At 42.1% G+C, this 18,912-nt stretch overlaps 1 protein-coding gene across 1 annotated transcript in view; it reads right to left on the bottom strand.

Annotated features, from left to right (window-relative positions):
• The window catches only part of DNAH3 (dynein axonemal heavy chain 3), a 308,795-nt gene that overhangs the window by 243,683 nt on the left and 46,200 nt on the right, over nucleotides 1-18,912 (bottom strand). The window contains exons 5-10 of the mRNA XM_042783203.1: nucleotides 9,456-9,528; nucleotides 7,812-7,983; nucleotides 5,721-5,907; nucleotides 3,530-3,725; nucleotides 1,737-1,862; nucleotides 160-355 (exon numbers count right to left, since the gene is read on the bottom strand). Coding sequence (XP_042639137.1) covers nucleotides 160-355; nucleotides 1,737-1,862; nucleotides 3,530-3,725; nucleotides 5,721-5,907; nucleotides 7,812-7,983; nucleotides 9,456-9,528 — 950 coding nt within the window. The remainder of the gene's footprint in view (nucleotides 1-159; nucleotides 356-1,736; nucleotides 1,863-3,529; nucleotides 3,726-5,720; nucleotides 5,908-7,811; nucleotides 7,984-9,455; nucleotides 9,529-18,912) is intronic.

The raw sequence follows: 18,912 nt of genomic DNA, 5'->3' as shown, positions 1-18,912 counted from the left end.
CCAGCCTTCTGGTTAGCAGTCAAGTGCTTTAGCCACTATGCTACCAGAGCTCCTATTTCAGTTATAGCAGCACTAAATAACTAAAACAGATGAGACGGAATGCCTGATTCTAAAGAGGTTGATTCCTCTCAAAAGGCCCATGTCCGATCCCCTACCTACCTTGTGTATCATAAAAAAGGAAACAAGATCCTGGAGAGACTTGATGACCAACTCCCGGAGCTGGAGTGACATGAAGGATGCAACAGAAGCAAAATATTCCTCAATGATATGAGAGGACTCGTATTCATTCTTGGGGGCAAAATGGATCCACTGTTCCTTCCGTGAGATGAAAAGCTTAGCACAGCTGGGGACCCACCTATAAAGATAAGAAAGCATCCAAGTGGGAAACTCTTCAGAGCTGGGAGAAGCCCTTCCACCAGCCCCTCTCTCTCTGACAGAACCATGGCCTCATCTACCCTTAAACAGCCTTGCAAATTGTACCTTTGTATCTCTGGCCACCTCACTTGTAAACACTCCTTTCCTGACAAGAAAGTAAGAGATCTGAATCGAGAGATGATCATGCTTCTGTTAACAACAATCAAATTGACAGGTGGCACTTCCTGCTGAGTCTACATTTTTCTTCATTATAATCAGAGATTGGAGTAAAAGAGGGCAAGAAATGGAATGATTCTCTCTAACTTCTCTGTCTGACAGGTGCCTCATCTCTGATTTAGACTTTGTAGGGAGAAAAAAGAAGAGAAAAGGAAGGAAACGTGAGAGGAGAACTCTAGTGTGGGGGAGGCTATTGAGAAGTGGAGAGCAGGAATTCAACAATCAAAAGAAGGAATGGACACCTCATTGTTCTTGTCTTCCCACATCTCTCAATTTCTAATTCCCAGTGGGAACCACTGCCTATGGCCTTCTCTTCCCACCATGTCTTGTCTCTTCTCAAAGTTCTCGAAAAGTATACTCTAACAGTCAATGTACTAGTAACAGGCATCACAATAGAGGTCATAATTACGATATTTTTGGAGTGGTTATTATGCGGCAAGGGAGCTCTGGTGGAATAATGGGTAAGGAATTTGGCTAAGAACCAGAAGGTTGGTAGTTCAAGCCCACCAACTGTCCTGTGGGAGGAACATGAGGCAATCTACTTCTGTTAAGATTTACAGCCTTGGGAAACTAATGGGGGCCTCGATGAGTTAGAATAAACTCTATGGTAGTGAGTTTGGTTTTGGTTTGTTATGCGGCAGCCATTGTCTATTTTCTCTAACCCATAAAAAACCCTACACAGTAGGTATTCTTATCACCATTCATACAAGGGCATTTCCCTGGCTTTGGACACAGTTCTGCAAGCATTTGCAAAGGTCAAAGGGATAAAGTGACTGAAAACCCCAACCTTGGAACCCTGAGGCTGTTTGGGCCATTTGAACACAGTCACTCAAATGTATTATCCTATTACCTAGAGAAACCTAAGGGATTTCAGAATGAGGGAATGGAAGTGGTAACCCCGAGAGGAAGGCGAAATGAGAGTTTCAAAAAGGCAGAGAGAAACTAGAAGTGAGGGTGAGGAGCAGTTGGAAAAGAGACACTCGGCTGTCACAGCACAGAAAGGGAGCAGGGGAAGATGAAGGCAGGACGTAAACAGAAGTAGGAGCGGGCTCTCTGCTGGGCTGGGGAGGGACCATTTCCCTTTCATCTAGTTTTCAGTCTTCATGATACCGTGGTGCAGTTCCACTCTGAGGCCAGATACTAACTTGTTGAGAAGAATGTCGTGGGCGTCCGCGCAGTGTGTCTGGATCACAGTCTCATACTGGTGAGGCTGCAGAGGTAATTGTCCTGCCAGTAATTCTGCTGTTCGAACAAACCTGATGTCAGCGAATCTGTCAACAGAGATGGAGAAACTTCCTAAGGTATTTTTCAATGAGAGGAAACTCAAGTAGATTAGAATTATATCTGCAATACAGGGGTAACTAAGGAAGAAGTGGATAGCCCAAAAGAACTTGCTCAGAGAGCAGATAAGTAAGTCAATTCAAGTGTTTATTTATGCTAAGAGAAGCCAGTCACAAAAGACCACATACTGCATGATTCCATTTATAGGAAACATCCATAATAGGTAAATCCAGAGAGACGGAAAGCAGGTTAGTGGTTGCCCGCAACTGGGGACAGGCTGGGGGATGGGAGAGGACAGGGAGTGATTGCTAACAGGTGCCGAGTTTCTTTGTAGGAAAATAATGTTCTGGAAATAGATGATGGGGATGGTTTCACAACTTTGTGACTGTAACTTTTAAAGGGTGACTTTTCTGGTATGTGAATTGTATCTCAATGAAAAATGAAAAAGAAAAGAAAAAAAGTAACTCTTACCTCTTCTGGACTCCCACACTTCCTGTGGCCAATTTGTTGTTGTTGTTGTTGTTATGTGCCCCTAAGTCGGACCCGACTCATAGCGACCCCTCCTTGGGTTTCTGAGGCAGTATCACTATGGAAGTAGATTGCCCCATCTTCCTTCCAAGGAGTGGCCCATTTAGTGATTGGTAAATATAACAAAGACCACTGCTTGCAATCCCTTTTTTATATAAAGGAATCACACTCAATCCCCTATGCAGCTCATAGGCTACAGGGAAAGACAAGCAAGCATATGCAACTGTAACTCAGTGTGAGGAGTGTCATAATGGAGGTCATGGCTAATCATCACTCACTGGGAGCTCATCTTATGTCAGGCACTGTTCTAAGGACTTGGCAGGTATTAAGTGGAATGAGGAGAATCTGCACCCTCTACACTCCTCCTATTGATTCAATAGGAGGCCTGGTAGCACAGTGGTCAAGCACTCAGCTGCCAACGAAAATGTCACTGATTTAAACCCACCAGGCTCTCTGCAGAAGAAAAATGAGGCGGTCTGCTTCTGTAAAGATTTACAGCCTTGAAAATCCTATGGGGAAGCTCTATGCTGTCCTAAACCCACTGCCATTGAGTCAATTCCAACTCACAGTGACCCCCATTGGGTTTCCAAGGCTGTAAATCTTTACAGAAGTAGATTGTCTCATCTTCCTCCTGCGGAGCAGATGGTGGGTTTGCACCTCTAACCTTCTGGTTAGCAGCCAAATGCCTTACCCACTGTGCCACCAGAGCTCCTTTCTAGTAGTTCTCTATGGTCACTATGACTCAGAATTGACTCAATAGCAACAGGTATTGAAGTAGGAACTCTTACTGTGCCAAATTCAGAGATAAGGAGAGAAAAATTCAGAGCGGTGAGGTAACATCCCACAGTATGGGTGAAGCGGCAGAGCTGGCGTCTGAACGTCAGCAGGCTGGCTCTGCGTCTGGGCTCTCAGCCTATGTGCTCCAGTGCTTTGTGAGCACAAAGCAGGGCCACCTGTGAAGGCTGGAGCCATTTATCACCTGCGGTCTCGGGTGCACTTTTGTTTATCTTATTTCACTTCAAGGGCAGAAATTCTGTTCAATGGAACTTCTGGGCCCAGCCTCAGGGGTTCTCTCCTGTGTGCAAGAAAGAAAGAAAGGGAATGAAAAGGGAGTGGAGGCACTTCTTACTCTGAAAACCACAGTTCCTTCAGGCTGAGCATCATGGGGTTCACTGTGTGCAGATGTTCCTTGCTCCACTTCTTGGCAGACACATAGACACTGTGCCAGGGCACAGGGGCCCGGATCACTCTTTGAGGAAACAAGCGGGGGATATTTTCGATGAAGAGTCGTTTTCTCTCCATTGGGTCCATGAGGATGTAATCAACTATAAACAAGAGAGCAAACATCCTGTTAGTAAGCAGGGACTTTGAGCACTGGTGGGATAGTACCTAAGGCATTTCACTGCTAACCAGAAGGTTGGCGCTTCAAACCCACCAGCTACTCTGCAGAAGGAAAATGGGGCAACTACTTCCATAAAGATTTACCACCTCAGAAACCCCATGTCTATGAGTTGAAATCAACTAGATGGCAGTAGGTTTTTTTTTTTTTTTTTTTTTTTTTTTTTAGCACTCCACGGGCATAGCTTCAAAACTTAGAAACAGTGTCAGATTACTCAATAAGCAAGGACTTACTTATGCCTACTTATTAATCCATAGTGAACAATTTCACATTTCACTTTCACATGAAGGATTCTACTTCTACATATGGCTGGCATCTGTCTCTATCCCAACACTTTCCTACAGAATCAAAGCCTCTTTTCAAATTTCTAATCCCTGAGTGCACAGTAAGCAAGGTAAGCATGGGCTTCCTTGTGCTTACTTACTCATCTGTAGTGTTTGCCAGTCATTTAGTATTTCCCAATGACCAACTGTGTGTAAAAGACCCTGGACTAAGGATGAGAGGGAGCTAGGGTCACTAATGTGGCCTTCACCAACAAAGATTTCACAGTCTAATGGGAGAGCCAAGACCCATGAGAAGTGGAAAGACAAATCCAGTGTTAACTAACAGCAGAGAAATGATGACACAGAAGTTCCAAAGCAGGATGAGTTGAAAACAGACAGGAAATGCTATGAATTCAGAGAAAGGAGTGATCACTGAGGTGTATAAATCAAAACCAAACCCCTGCTATCAAGTGGATTCCAACCACAGTAACCCTATAGAGCAGAGTAGAAGTGCCCCCATGGTGTTTCCAAGGCTGTAAATCTCTTTATAGAAGCAGACTGCCTCATCTTTCTCCTGTGGGAGTAGCTGGTGGATTCAAACCACAAAACTTTTGGTTGGCAGATAACTACTTTAACCACTGCACCACCAAGGTTCCTTCACTGAGGGGTATATTCACTGTCATTGAGTTGGTTCCAACTCACAGCACCCTTATAGAGCAGAGCACCCTTACAGAGCAGAGCAGAATTGCTCCATACGGTTTCCAAGGCTGCATATCTTTACAGAAGCATATCTTTACAGAAGCAGACTGCCTCATCTTTTATCCAGTGGAGCAGCTGGTGGGCTCGAACCACTGATCTTTTAGTTAGCAGTCCAATGCTTTAACCACAACACCACCAGAGCTCCTACTGAGGAGTATAACCAAACTCACTGCCATTGTGTTGATTCTGACTCATAGCACCCTCCTTTTGGGTTTCCGAGGCAGTAAATCTCTGCAGAAGTAAATTGTCCAGCATTCCTTCCACGGGGTGGCTGGTGCATTTGAACCACCAACCAACTACCTAAGCCAGTCAAATGCCTTAGGCACTATGCCGTCAGAGCTCCCTACTGAGGGGTATAGAGGGATAAAAATACTTGAGAGAAGAGGCAGATCGTGAGCTAGATTTTGAAATATGAAACCGTAGCCATTGACAAGCCTATAGGACAGGCAGAAATGCCCCTTTGGGTTTCCAAGTTTGTAAATCTTTATGGAAGCAGACTACCAAATCTTTCTCCCACAGAGTGACTCATGGTTTGAGCTGCTGACCATTAGGTCAGCAGCTGAGCACTTAACCCTTCTGCCACCAGGAGTCCTAGAAGTTTGAGTAAGCCCCTGACATCTGTAGTGTGGCCCTAGAGGGTCAACAGCATCTACATCTCCTGGGTCCCTCTCCAGACCTACTGAATTAAGTCTGCATTTCAACAAGATCCTCAGATGATTTGTATACACATTAAAGTGTGGGAAGCACTGGTGGACTTAAGTGATGGGGGGCTACAGTGTGGAATTAAAAGTTAAACAATATTTTTGCTCTTTTCAGAGGAACCAAGGTGGAGGACTGAAGTGAGAGGAAAGACAGTGCCCATGGGAGCCCTCTGCCCATTTATCCTTGCCCAGCCTTACCAATGCTTTTCATGAGGCTACTGTAGTAGTCATTTTCCTTCTCATTGAAGAGATCCTCAAGCAGGGGTTCCATGGTGCTTGTTCGCAGCTTGTTAGAAATCAGCTTCAAAATTCGAATCATCACCTTTTCCTCTTCAGGGGCAATCATGTCTCTCCGGATGCCATTGTTCAAATAGTAACAGTACCTCTTCCATGAAGAAAACAACCAGCAAGAAAACAATCATGGTTGGATAACTGTGTCCAACCACCCATGCCCACCAGCTGCCAAGGGGCCCTGCTCCAACAGTGCCCCTCCTCACCCTTCTCTTGCTGCCATCCTGCTTTCTGGACCTGCCACTAACTCACTGCAGTGAGATCATGGGTGAGTACCCTCCACGTCTCTGAAGGATCCAACCATAAGCCAGAGATTTCAGTGGGGTGTACAAAAGGACTGTCAAATATCATGGGGCTAAGAGCAGTGGAAGGAATCCTGAGACACTTATCTGGTGAGCATTAAGAGGTATGACAAGCTCCTAAAATGGACTCAAACAGTTCACCTCCTTTCCAAAGCACTTTCATTGCATGGCCTGTAGCTGTCAGTGGGAAGAGAATTTCCAAAGTCCTAGTGAGATTTATGATAGTTCTTCTAAGCCAACCATGGGATTGGGAGCTTAGAAAGCAACATAGATAGACTAAACAAAAATGGCCAATATGACCTGGTGGCTTCAGGAAGTCCCATTGCTTATGACTTGCCTCTAAGCTGCTGGATGGCTGGGTGGCCCAGGGAAGAACCATGTCAGATGGATGAGAAGTACAAAGTGTAGGAAAAAGGTTTGAAACCAGCTATGAGCTTCAGTGCCAACCGCCTATGATCAGAGGCTGCTGCTGGTAATCACCACTCACCTTTCTCCATCTGTAGTGGAAGCTGCTTAGTATGAAACAAAATTGTCAAACATCCGTGACTGTTAGAATAGCCTGGGGGGTTCAGATTCCCAGGCCCTCCTCAGGCAGTTATGGGGTCTTTAAGCAAGCACCCCAAGCAAGTTTATGAAATTACCTTGAGGCAAGTTTGAGAAATGATGCATAGCTCTCTTGAGCATAGAGATGTGCTGGTATTTGCCTGCCCTGGTCTAAGTCCTAGTTTTGCCTTGGGAAAGCTGTTAATCAGCCTACACTTCAATTTCCACACACAATGGAAATAATCATAATGCTCAGGTCGTGAGGGAGGATGGGCGAGTTGGGGGAGTCGGGGTGTCAAGAAACCAGTGGGTTGACCACAGAACTCTGTCAATAGCTGTCAGTTTTATTATTAACCATTTATCACATACTATAACCCCCAGGAGTCCCTGAGTGGGGCAAACAGTTAAGTACCCGGCTGCTAACTGAAAGGCTGGAGGTTTGAATCCACCCTGAGGCAATCACTTCTGAGCGATCAGCCACTGAGAACTCTGGAGAGCACAGTTCTGATACATGGGGCTGCCACGGGCAGAGCCAGCTTGGCAGGAAATGGTTCTACAAGCACAAGCTGTTGCTTCCAGAGCTCTGATGTTCTTTGATAGCAGAGTTGGAAACTCAAAAGCCTACCTGGAGCCAGGCAGGTAATGTTAACAAATGAAAAGTGGCTGGACATGAGGATGTAATAAGGAATGGGTGGGGATTAGGATAAAGTGAGGAATAAAAACCTGTAAGGGGTTTCCCTCATTTTCAAAATACTAATGTTTAAATTCAGCCTATGGTAGGATTGTCAGAAAAAACACAGGGTACACTGAGGCACACTTGTACTTTCACTAAAAAAAATGATTCATTGTTTATTTGAAATTGTTGTGCTTTATTTATTTTTGTTAAATATGGCAACCCTCACCTACGGGTTGCCTCTTTATAACCTGTGTTCTAAGTGGACCCAAAGGTACCAATTTCCAGGCCTTACTGGAGCAGAGAACTCTGCGCGCGCACACACACACACACATACACACACACACGTGCACACACACATCCTTGTTCACTAGTCTGGGCACTGCTCCCCAGGTGATTCTGCTGCACACCCCAGTTTAGACCCACTGAGATGCCAAGAGTAAGACTTAGCAAACTGAGTGAAAGGAAACAAGAACATACCTCCAAATCTGATTCAGACGGTTTGGCCTCTTTACTTTCTATTTCCATCTCCTGCTGTAACATCACATTCATTTGTTCTTCAGGACTCATTGGTCTGCTTCCTGGGAGGTCCGAAGATGTCACCATCTCCTTCATAGGTAAGCCGGTTGAGGTGTCGCAGACCAACTTGGGGCTGAAATGTAGACACAGCTCTGCCTTTAGTGCCTGGTGATACACTTGCCTTCTCAAATCTGGTGAGTATCATTCCGTGTCATCTAATGCCATACAGGTGCACTTCAATGATGGCCCTAAACACTGAACACCTCATGGCTATGCTAGCACCAGTTTTGTTTAGGTGGTTATGTAACTTTAGAGTCTAAAAAGATTCAAATTGGCTTAAAACAAAAGTAGCAGCTGAAATTAAATAAAAAAATAGAAGGGAACTAGGAAAAAGAGTGCTGAACTAAGGAGGAAGGAAGAAATAAAGAGCAGAGGTAGAGAACTTATGCCAAGAGAAGATGCTGCAATGGGGAGTAAACTATTCTGACATTCTGTCCTCCGAGGCGATCTGGGAATTATGCTGGGACACAAAGCTTGTTAACTTTAAAAGAAAACACAAATGAAATAAATATATGTAGGGGACAATGAAGAACAAAGTAGATGGGTTTCCGTATTTTTACCAGCATGGCACAAGATGTGGGCTTTGGCACCAGATTGACTTAAAGTCCACGCCCTTAACCACAACACTAGTGGTTCTCAAACTCTAGTGTGCAGCAAAATCTCCTCGAAGCCTGGTAAAAACCAGATGGTTGAGCCCCACCCCTAGAGCTTCTGGCTCAGTAGGCCTGGGTAGGGCCCCAGAATCGGCACTTCTAACGAGTTGATTCTGTTAGCGGAGCATACTATGAGCACCAGTACTCTTGCACTAGGCTCCCTGGTGGCGTGGTGGATAAGTGCTTCACTGTTAACCGAAAGGTGGGAGTTCAAACCCACCAGCTTCTCCAGGGAGAAAGACAAGGGAGTCTGCTTCTGTAAAGATTACAGCCTTGGAAAGCTATGTTCTAAAAGGTTGCTATTACTTGGAACCGACTCGATGGCAATAGGTTTAAGGGGATCTTGCTCTATCCCATTAGGACAGTGGAAACGTTAACTGAGTAACTGCACACAGCCCAGTACTGGCACTCAAAGATAAAACCGGCAGCCATTATATCTCTGTTTGCCCCCATCTTTACTGTTGTTCTGTTTTTTGTGTCTGGTTTATTTTTACAGTCCTGACTCTCAGACAGTGCCTGTCATTTAATGTTGTTGTTGTTACGTGCTGTCGAGTCGGACCTGACTCACACCAACCCCTCCTTGGGTTGCCGAGGCAGTATCACTATGGAAGTAGATTGCCCAACCTTCCTTCCGAGGAGTGGCTGGTGGGTTTGAACTGCCAGCCTTCTGGTTAGCAGTCGAGTGCCTTAGGCACTATGCCACCCTACATTTTGGCAGGGAATTAAAAACAAAAGTTTAGATTAAGGGGTAGTGGAAAAGAATCATTGGGTGTCCGAGTGCTGTCTGAAGCCTGGAAGCAGAGTACTGGGAATGATGGAGGGCAGCTTTCAAGAGACCACAACCTTCTTCCAGTGTAGCCCAGTGTCCCGCATTCTCACACTGACACCTCACCTGGTGGCTTCCTCTTTGTCTCTGAAAGAAAGCTTCACTTCCTTCTTGTTATGGTCTGCTGAGGTTTTAGTAGCTAGAAAAGTGGAGAAAAAGACATCAGTGATGGGGCAGTGGCTTGGGCCATCTTCTGATCACATGGACTTGACCACCTGGGGTAGCCCAGGAGCACAGTAAAGCAAGCAGATACAGTGCGGTGGGAGGAGACGGGATAAGTGTGCTCTGGCCTCACGGGCATCACTAATTAACTGTGTGATCCTGAAGAAGTGACTTCATCACTCAGGCTTCAGCTTTCCCAACTGCAAAATGGGGATCTTCCATTTACATACACTTGACAAGTATTAGTGATTGCCTACTTCACTCCCCAACACTGTATGCTCTATTTTCTAAACATCACCTGTATCATCACTTAATATTTTTCTTTAAGTAAATACTGGCTTTTAAAAGCAACGTGTTTATTTTTAAAGGACATTTGATATGATTATAACAAACAGAAAAATCAGTTTCATTTACAATACATGTTTTGTTGTCAGGTGCCATCCAGTCGGCTCCAACTCATAGTGACCCTATGCACAACAGAATGAACCACCACCAGGTCCTGTACCAACCTGACAATCCTTGATACACCTGAGCCCACTGTTGCAGCCACTGTGTCAAGGCATCTTCGCAAGGGTCTTCCCTTTTTCACTGACCCTCCACTTTACCAAGCATGGTATCCTTCTCCAGGGAATGGTCCTTTCTGATGACATGACCAAAGTAGGTGAGATGAAGTCTGGCCATTCTCACTTCCAAGGAGCATTCTGGTTGCACTTCATCCAGGAAAGATTTGTTACTTCTTCTGGAAGTCCTTAATACTTTCAGTATTCTTCACCAACACCACAACACAAAAGCATCAACTCCTCTTTGATCTTCCTTATTCACTGTCCAACTCTCACAAGCATATGAGGTGACTGAAAATACCATGGCTTGAGTTAGGCACACCTTAGTCCTCAAAGAGACATCTTTGCTCTTCAGCACTTTAAAGAGACCTTTTACAACAGATTTGCCCAGCACCATACGTCATTTGATTTCTTGACTGTTGCTTCCACTGGTGTTGATGGTGGAACCAAGTAATACGAAATATTTGACAACTTCAATCTTTTCTCCATTTATCGTGATGCTGCTTATTGGTCCAGTTGTGAGGATTTTCGTTTTCTTCATATTGAAGTATAATCCATACTGGAGACTGAAGTCTTTAATCTTTATCAGTAAGCACTTCAAGTCATCTTCACTTTCAGCAAGTAAATTGTGTCATCTGCATATTGCAGGTTGTTAATAAGTCTTCCTCCAATCCTGATGCTGCATTCTTCCTCACATAGTCCAGCTTCTCAGATTATTTGCTCAGCATACAGATTAAGCATGGTAAGAGGCTGACACACTCCCTGATTTTAAACCATGTAGTATCCCCTTGTTCAGTTCAAATGGCAGCCTCCTGGTCTATGTACATGTTCCCCAGGAGCACAATAAGTTGTTCTGGAATTCCATTCTTCATAATGTTATCCATAATTTGTTGTGTCCCACATAGTCAAATGCTTTTGCATAGTCAGTAAAACATAAGTAAACATCTTTCTGGTATTCTTTGCTTTCAGGCCAGATCCATCTGACATCAGCAATGATATCCCTCGTTCCATGTCCTCTTCTGAATCCAGCTTGTATTTCTAGAAGCTCCCTGTCAATATACTTACTGCAACCATTTTTGAATTATCATCAGCAAAATTTTACTTGGGTGTAATTCGACGGCACATAACAACAACAACAACAATATTAATTATATTTGTCAATAATTTCCACACCTTTCTTTGGAATTGGTACATATAAGGATTTCTCCCAGTGCCTCCAGCACAGCATTTGTTTGTTGAAACATCTCAATGGGTATTACATCAATTCCCGGAGCCTTGTTTTGGCCAATTCCTTCAGTGCAGCTTCAATGTCTTCCTTCAATGCTATGCATTCTTGATCATATACCACCTCCTGAGATACATGAATATTGACCAATTCTTTTTGGTACAGTGAGCCTCTGTATTTGTTCCATCTTCTTTCAATGCTTCCTGCATCATTCAATATTTTGCCCATAGAATCTTTCAATATTGTTACTTGAGGCTTGAATTTTTTCCTCGGTTTTCAGCTTGAGAAATGCTGAGCATGTTTTCCCCCTCTGGTTTTCTAACTTCAGGTCTTTGTACATTTCATTATAATAATTGACTCTGTCTTCCCAAGGTGCCTTTGAAATCTGCTGTTTGGCTCTTTTATCTTCTCATTTCTTCTACTTGCTTTAGCTACTTTCCATTCAAGAGCAAGTTTCAGAGAGTCTCTGACATCCATTTTGGTCTTTTCTTCCTTTCCTGTCTTTTAAATGACCTTTTGCTTTCTTCATGGATGATGCTCTTGATGTCATTCCATAATTCCTCTAATTTTTGGTGACTGGTGTTTAGTGTGTCAAATCTATTCCTTAGGTGGTCTCTAAATTCAGGTGGGATATAATCAAGGTCATATTTTGGCTCTCGTGAACTTGTTTTAATTTTCCTTCAACCTTAAGCTTCAACCTGAACTTGAATATGAGCAGTTGATGTTCTGTTCCACAGTCAGCTCCTGGCCTTGTTTTGGCTGAAGATATTGAGCTTCTGCATTGCCTCTTTCCACAGATGTAGTCGATCTGACTCCTATGTGCTCATCTGGCAAAGTATAACCACCATTTCTGTTGTTGAAAAAAGGTATTTGCAACGAATAAGTCATTAGTTTTGTAAAATCCCATCATGCAATCTCCCATGTCATTTCTATGACCAAGGCCTTATTTTCCATCTACAGATGATCCTTCATTGTTTCCAACTTTCACATTTGAATCACTAGTAATAATCAACACATCTTGATTGCATGTTTAGTCAATTTCAGACTGCAGAAGTTAGTAAAAATCTTCAGTTTTCTCATCTTTGGCTTTAGTGGTTGTTCTGGTTACCTAGTGCCGCTCTGACAAGAATATACCACAAATGGGATGGCCTTAACAAACAGGAGTTTATTCTCTTACAGTTTGGAGGCTTTAAGTCCAAGTTCAAAGTGCCAGGCTCTAGGGGTTGGGTGAAAGCCCCTCAACTTTGGAGTCCAACTCTGCCTCCTGCTCCTGGCCCAATGAAGCTAGAGGCATTTCTTCACTGACAGCTGCTGGCTGCTGAGGCTCAGAAGCCCAAGGTTGACAAAGAAAATGGCACAGTCCCAATACTACCAAACCACACAGCAGGTCAGTAACTCAAGTCCACTGTAAGTCTCAAGGTCGGCAGAGCATAGCAGGCTGGTGAGCAACGACACGGCCACATGCAGAGTCCAAGTGTACCATAGGCTAGAGACCATTCCTAAGTCTTCTCCTTATAAACAAGAAGCAGACCACATGACAAAGGCAGCTACTCAGCTGCTTGTGGTAGATCCCTCCATAGAGTTGATTCCCAGTCTCATCATGGGGAATAACTACCACCAGCTGCCCAGCCACTCAAGCAGGCCCAGCCAAGTTGACACACAAGCATAACTACCAGAGTGGTTGATACGTATATTTAAAACATTCTTTGTAATGATGAATGTCACACCATTCCTCTTCAATTTGTCATTCCTGACATAGTAGATCATATGATTTTCTATTCAAAATGGCTAAAACCAGTCCATTTCAGCTCACCAGTGCCTAGGACATCAATATCTTTTATGCGTTACATTTCATTTTTGACAACTCCCAATTTTCCTAGATTCATACTTCGTACATTCCATATTCTGAATATTAATAGATGTTTGCAGCTCTTTCTTCCCATTTTGAGTCATGCCACAACAGCAAATGGGAGTCCCAAAAGTTTTACTCCATCCACATTATTATGGCCAATTCTACTTTGAGGAGGCAGCTCTTCCCCAATCATATTTTGAGTGCCATCCAACCTGAGGGGCTCATCTTCTGGCATTATATCAGACAATGTTTCAGGGCTATTCAAGAAGTTTTCCAGTACTATATCTGACAGTGTTTCACTGCTATTCATAAGGTTTTCTCTGGCCAATTCTTTGAGAAGTGGATGGCCCCTTCCTTCTGAGTTTGTCTTAGTCTGGAAGCTCCATTGAAACCTGTCCACCATGGTTGACTTTGCTGGTATTTGAAATACTGGTGGCATAGCTCCAGCCTCACAGCAACACATAAGCCACCACAGTACAACAAACTGACAGACTGTGGTAGTTACAATACATATAACTATTAAAAATTTTTTAAAAACCAGTATCATTTGCATTAATAGAAGGTACTGGACAAATAAGGAACTCTGTATCTGTAGAGATACCACCTTGGAAACCCAAGGAAGGGTTGCTAGGAGTCAAATCGATGGCAATGAGTTGATTTTTTTTTTTCCCAGACAAGTAAGTTCAATGATATAAAAAATTATATTATGAAAATTTATCTAGATAATGTTACTTACTAGGGTCTCTTATTCTTAGGTGCCATCAAGTTGGTTGTGACTCAACAATCCTATGTATAACAGAACAACACAATGCCCAGTTCTGTGCCACCTCACAACTGTTGCTATGTTTGAGCTCATTGTGGCAGCTACTTTATCAATCCATTTTGTGAAGGATCTTCCTCTTTTTCACTGACACTCTACTTTCCTAAGCATGATGTCCTTCTCCAGGGACTGGTTCCTCCTGATAATATATGCAAAAGTCTCACCATTTTTGCTTCTAAGGAGTATTCTGGCTGTCCTTCTTCCAAAACAGATTTGTTTGTTCTACTGGCAGCCCATGGTATATTCAACACTCTTCACCAACACCACAATTCAAATGCATAGTTCTTCTTCAGTTTTCATTATTAATTTCCTAGTTTTTGCATACATATAAGGTGACTGAAAATAGCACTATATTTTTAGAACATAATTCAAACTTAAACCCAAAAAATTTCATTTAAATCAGATACATTTCAAGATGTTATGTTTTTAAAGAAAATTTTAAAATGCTGAAATTGAAAAAAAAAACTGTTTAAGATTTCAGTTACATTTCTAAATATGTATCAAGAAACACAGCATTTCTCCCACTTTATGTTTTAAAATGTCAGTCTCTTTAGTTATCAAAGAGTTATATAATCAATAACTATTATATATATAAATTATGAATTTTTATTATAGAAATGTATGTGAAAAAAATAGTTGTAATTGATTCTATGTAATATTTCCACCAATCGTCTGTCAGTTTGTCATACTGTGGTGGCTTGTGTGTTGCTGTGAGGCTGAAGGCTATGCCAACAGTATTTCAAATAGCAGCAGGGTCAACCATGGTAAACATGTTTCAGCAGAGCTAAGACTAAGACAGACTCAGAAGAATGAAGGAAGGGGCCATCCACTTCTCAAAGAACTGGTCAGTGAAAACCTTAAATAGCAGTGAAACACTGTCTGATATATTATGGGAAAACTTTATGAATAGCCCTGAAACATTAACTGATATAGTGTCCGAAGATGAGCCCCTCAGATTGGAAGGCACTCAAAATACGACTGGAGAAGAGCTGCCTCCTCAGAGTAGAGCCGACTTAATGATGTGGATGGAGTAATGCTTTTGGGACCTCTGTTTGTTGATGTGGCAAGACTCAAAATGGGAAGAAACAGCTGCAAATATTCATTCATAATTGGAACATGGAATGTATGAAGTATGAATCTAAGAAAATTGGAAGTTGTCAAAAATGAAATGGAATGCACAAAGATAGACATCCTAGGCATTAGTGAGCTGAAATGGACTGTTTTTGGCCATTCTGAATCAAACAACCATGTTATCTACTGTGGTGGGAATGACAAATTGAAGAGGAATGGCGGCGTGGCATTCATCATCACAAAGAATGTTTTAAGATCTATCCTGAAGTACAGTGCTGTCAGTGATAGGATAATATGCATATCCTACAAGGAAGAACAGTTAATACGAGTATTATTCAAATTTACACACCAACCACCAAAGCCAAAGATGAGGAAAATGAAGATTTTCACCAACTTCTGCAGTCTGAAATTGACCAAACATGCAATCAAGATGTGTTGATTATCATTGATGACTGGAATGCAAAACTTGGAAACAAAGAAGAATCACTGGTAACTGGAAAATATGGCCTTGGTGATAGAAATAATGCTGGAGATCGCATGATAGAATTTTGCAAAACCAAAGACTTATTCATTGCAAATATCTTTTTCAACAACACAAATGATGGCTATACATGTGGACCTTGCCAGATGGAGTACACAGGAATCAGATCTACTACATCTGTGAAAAGAGGTGATGGAGAAATTCAGTATCTTCAGCCAAAACAAGGCCAGAGCTGATTGTGGAAGACACCATCAACTGCTCATAAGCAAGCTCAAGCTCAAACTGAAGACAATTAAGACAAGTCCACAAGAGCCAAAATATGACCTTGATTATATCCCTCCTCAATTTAGAGACCATCTAAAGAATAGATTTGATGCATTGAACACCAATGACTGAAAACCAAAGGAATTGTGGGATGACGTCAAGAACATCATCCATGAAGAAAGCAAAAGGTCATTAAAAAGACAGGAAAGGAAGAAAAGTTCAAAATGGATATCAGAAGAGACTCTGGAACTTGCCCTTGAATGCAGAGTAGTTAATGGAAGAAATGACAAGATAAAAAAGCTGAACAGAAGATTTCAAAGAGCAGCTCAAGAAGACAGTCAAATTATTATAATGAAATATGAAAACATCTGGAGTTAGAAAACAAAAGGGAAGAATGTGCTCAGCATTTCTTAAGCTGAAAGAACTGAAGAAAAAATTCAAGCCCCAAGTAACACTATTGAAAGAATTTATGGGCAAAATATTGAATGATGCAGGAAACATCAAAAGAAGATTGAAGGGGGAAAAAAAGAAGGTGGGAAGGAATACAGAATCCCTGCACTAAAAAGAACTGGTCAATGTTCATCCATTTCAGGAGGTGGCATTTGATCAAGAACCAATGGTTTTGAGGAAGAAGTCGAAGCTGCACTGAAGAAACTGGCAAAGAACAAGGCTCTAGGAATTGATGGAATACCCATTGAGACATTTCAACTAACGGATGCCGCACTAGAGGCACTCACGTATCTTTGTCAAGAAATCTGGAAGACAGCTACCTGGCCAACTGACTGGAAAAGATCCATATGTGTACCCATTTCAAAGAAAGGTTATCCCACAAAATGCAGAAATTATCAAACATTATCATTAGTATCACATGCAAGTAAAATCTTGTTGAAGATAATTCAAAAACAGTTGTAGCAGTGTATGGACACAGAACTTCAGAAATGCAAGCTAGATTCAGAAGAGGACGTAGAACAAGGTATATCATTGCTGATGTCAGATGGGTCTGGACTGAAAGCAAAGAATACCAGAAAGATGTTTACTTGTGTTTTATTGCCTATGCAAAACCATTTGGTTGTGTTGATCCTAACAAATTATGGATAACATTGAGAAGGATGGGAATCCAGAAGCCTTGATTATGCTCATCAGGACCCTGTACATAGACCAGGGGGTTGTCGTTTGAACAGAACAAGAAGATACTGCATGGTTTAAAAGCAGGAAGGGAGTGCGTCAGGGTTGTATCCTTTCACCATACTTATTCAATCTATATGCTGAACAAATAACCCGAGAAGCTGGACTATATGAAGAAGAACATGGCATCAGGATTGGAGGGACATTCATTAACAACCTGTGATACGCAGATGACACATCTTTGCTTGCTGAAAGTGAGGACTTGAAGCACTTACTGATGAAGATTAAAGATTTCAGCGTGCAATGTGGATTACATCTCAACATAAAGAAAATGAAATTTCTCACAACTGGGCCAGTAAGCAGCATCACAATAAATGGAGAAAAGATTAAAGTTGTTAAAGATTTCATATTACTTGGTTCCACAATCAACAATGGAAGCAGCAATCAAGACATCAGATGATGTATTGCACTGAGAAAATCTGCAAAAGACCTCTTACTAAAGTGTTTAAGAGCAAAGATGTCTCCTTGAAGACTAAGGTGAGCCTAATTCAAGCCATGGTATTTTCAATCACCTCATATGCATATGAGAACTGGACAATGAACAAGGAAGACCAAAGAAGAGTTAATGCTCTCGAGTTGTGATACTGGCAAAGAATACTGAAATTACCATGGACTGCCAAAAGAACAAACAAATCTGTCCTGGAAGAAGTGCAGCCAGAATGCTCCTTGGAAGCAAGAATGGGCAGATTTCACCTCACCTACTTTGGTCATGTTGTCAGAAGGGACCATTCCCTGGAGAAGGGTATCATCCTTGGCAAAGGGGAGGGTCAATGAAAAAGAGGAAGGCCCTCAAGGAGATGGACTGACACCGTGGCTGCAATGATAGGGTCAGGTATTGCAAGGATTGTGAGGTTGGCATAAGACTGGGCAGTGTTTTGTTCTGTTGTACAAAGGGTCACTATGAGTTGGGGCTGACTCAACAGCACCGAACAACAACAACATTTTATAGGTTATATGAATACTAACAACAGAATCTACCACTCAACTCTCAGTTTGTCATGTTACTGTGATGCAGGAAGATATGCCACCAGTATTTCAACTACCAGCAAGTTTTAAGCACAGTTTCCAGGCTAAAACAAAACAGGAAGAAGGATGTGGCCAAATCCACTTCTGGGGAAAAAAAAAAAAAAACCTGTCCACTGAATACCTTGTGAATAACAGGGAAACACTGTCTGATACAGTGCCAGCAGATGAGCTCCTCAGGTTGGAAGGCACTCAAAATATGACTGGGGAAGAGCTGTCTCCTCAAAGTGGAGTCCATCTTAATGACTTGGATAGAGTAAAACTTTCTGGACCTTCATTTGCTGATGTGGCATGACTCAAAATGAGAAGCAACAGCTGTAAACATCCATCAGTAATCAGAATGCAGAATGTATGGAGTATGAATCTAGAAAAATTGGAAGTTGTCAAAAATAAATGGAACACAGAAAGATCAATATCCTAGGCTTTATTCAGCTGAAATGGATTGGTATTGGTCATTTTGAATCACTCAATCATATGGTCTATTATGAGGGGAATGACAAAGAGGAATGGTATTGCACTCATTGTCAAATAAACCTTTCAAGATCTACCCTAAAGCACAATGATGTCAGTGATAGAATAGTATCCATATATCTAAAAGGAAAACAACTTATTATGACTATTATTCAAATTTATGTGCCAACTATTAAAGCCAAAGATGAAGAAATTGAAGATTTTTACCAACTCTGCAGTCTGAAACTGACCAAACATTCAATCAAGATGTAGTAATAATTGCTGGTGATTGGAATGTGAAAGTTGGAAACAAAGAAGAAGCATGAGGAGTTGGAAAATATGGCCTTGGTTACAGAAATTATGCCACAGATGGCACAATAGAATTTTGCAAGACAGATGACTTATTTACTGAAAATACCTTTGTTAAACA

This window comes from Orycteropus afer, unplaced genomic scaffold, assembly GCF_000298275.1.
Source record: "Orycteropus afer afer isolate SDZICR_OR568_19922 unplaced genomic scaffold, OryAfe1.0 scaffold00732, whole genome shotgun sequence".
Taxonomy (NCBI): domain Eukaryota; kingdom Metazoa; phylum Chordata; class Mammalia; order Tubulidentata; family Orycteropodidae; genus Orycteropus; species Orycteropus afer.
The sequence above is the reverse complement of the archived record's forward strand: the minus strand, read 5'-3'. Positions and strand labels throughout refer to the sequence as shown.